Below are 1,564 nucleotides of genomic sequence, written 5' to 3'. Positions count from 1 at the left end.
GGTGTTCCATGTTACTATATGGTATAGGAATACCCATCCCAATTGCAATCGTTGGAACAATATCAACTTGTGTTATTTTCTCAACTTCTTTTCTTCCTCCTTTTCGATTTTTCCTATTATCATAAACAAATAACCCTGCATCTATTTCTTCTAGTGTTGATCCTCCATGGTTCCCTTCTTCTGTTAATCCATGATCACCAAAAACTAATGCTAATGTATCTTCAGGTAGTGAATATAATGATCTATTAAGAATGTTATTAATTTCTATTAATTTTTTTTTCATTGATGGATGGTTGGTAACATAATAATGTCCAGTATGATCAATTCCAAGAAAATGAGATATCATTATATCATAATCACTTGCATTTTGATGTTGTTGTAATGCTTTATCACATATATTATCAACACTATCTAAGTCTGCTATGTCAAGAGATGGACCAGTTGAAACATTATTGAATTGATTAGGATATAAATCAACCCATAATGAATCTCCTTCAAAAACTGTTCTTAATCCATTTTCTTTAAATTGGTGTATTAATGAATCTTCCAAAATAACAGGGTTATTGAACATATTTGATATTTCAATAAAGGCTGGAACACCACCTGTTGTCATTGCTTTAACACGTTGTGCAGTTGTGGTTGGTGGGTCAGGAATGAAATGATATTTTGAAGAACGAGAAGGGTATTGATTTTCTAAAGAATTGAAAACATTCATATTGTTATGGTACAATTTGAAATTGTTAGGGTCAGTAACATTGTCAAACAAAGGAGGGTATTCCGTAGAAAATGCAAAATCAAATCTAAGAGCATCAACAAGATATAAAGCTGTTTTCTTAAATAAAGGAGTAGTCCAACATAATTCAGGAGGATGTAAATGAGCATAAAGTGTGTTTGTCATTAAAGGGTCATTGCATTGACTTTTCTTTTGTGATTGAACTGAAGCAATTAAAAATCCACTTCCATAAAGATAAATCCCAGCTAGATGACATAAGAATATAAAGAAAAAGATACAAAGGAAAGAATTGATAAGGGAAGTCATACTTCTTTTATCCCTATTAAAGTTTGTTTAAACTAAAATTCGATGATATAAAAGAAAAAGTGATTTGTGGTTGCCACGTGATAAAAAAGAAATGAGAAAAACAAATTTTTTTTGGAAATTCATCGAAAAAAACTTTTGATGATCGACACTAAAAATAGAGAATGATAGAAGAAAAGTGGCAGCAAAATGGCTCTTTTAAATAGTACTGAATAACTAAACAAACTAAAATTAATAAAAACAAACTAGAATTATGGATGAGAAAAGAAAATTTCAAAAAGTAAAAAATACTGGGGTTCTATTTATATTAACTTTTTAATTTTTTTAATTAAGTTCAAAAAAATCAGATCATTAATTTCATGACTGAGGTTGCTCGACCATTTGCTCTTCCTTGCATTACCTTTAAAAAGTTTGTTTATTTTTAATAGATTTTAACAAAATAATTGATAATTAATATTTTAGTTTTTGTCCATCACTTCATTTCAAAAGAACTGTGAGAAGAGAAAACGTACCACATTGTGACGAAAA

At 29.2% G+C, this 1,564-nt stretch overlaps 1 protein-coding gene across 1 annotated transcript, besides 2 other annotated features; it reads right to left on the bottom strand.

The window, feature by feature from the left end:
• EDI_108880 (uncharacterized protein) lies at positions 1-1,039 on the bottom strand (the record flags this gene model as incomplete). Its single annotated transcript, XM_001738925.1, has 1 exon — positions 1-1,039. A coding segment is annotated over one exon (1,039 nt), but the record flags the coding sequence as incomplete, so codon positions are not given.
• A 296-nt stretch (positions 1,040-1,335) lies between these two features.
• Positions 1,336-1,368: a sequence feature (AT_rich).
• Positions 1,369-1,450: 82 nt separating this feature from the next.
• Positions 1,451-1,497: a sequence feature (AT_rich).
• Positions 1,498-1,564: the final 67 nt, after the last annotated feature.

This window comes from Entamoeba dispar, genomic scaffold (genome assembly GCF_000209125.1).
Source record: "Entamoeba dispar SAW760 scf_1105229461765 genomic scaffold, whole genome shotgun sequence".
Lineage (NCBI taxonomy): Eukaryota > Evosea > Mastigamoebida > Endamoebidae > Entamoeba > Entamoeba dispar.
The sequence above is the reverse complement of the archived record's forward strand: the minus strand, read 5'-3'. Positions and strand labels throughout refer to the sequence as shown.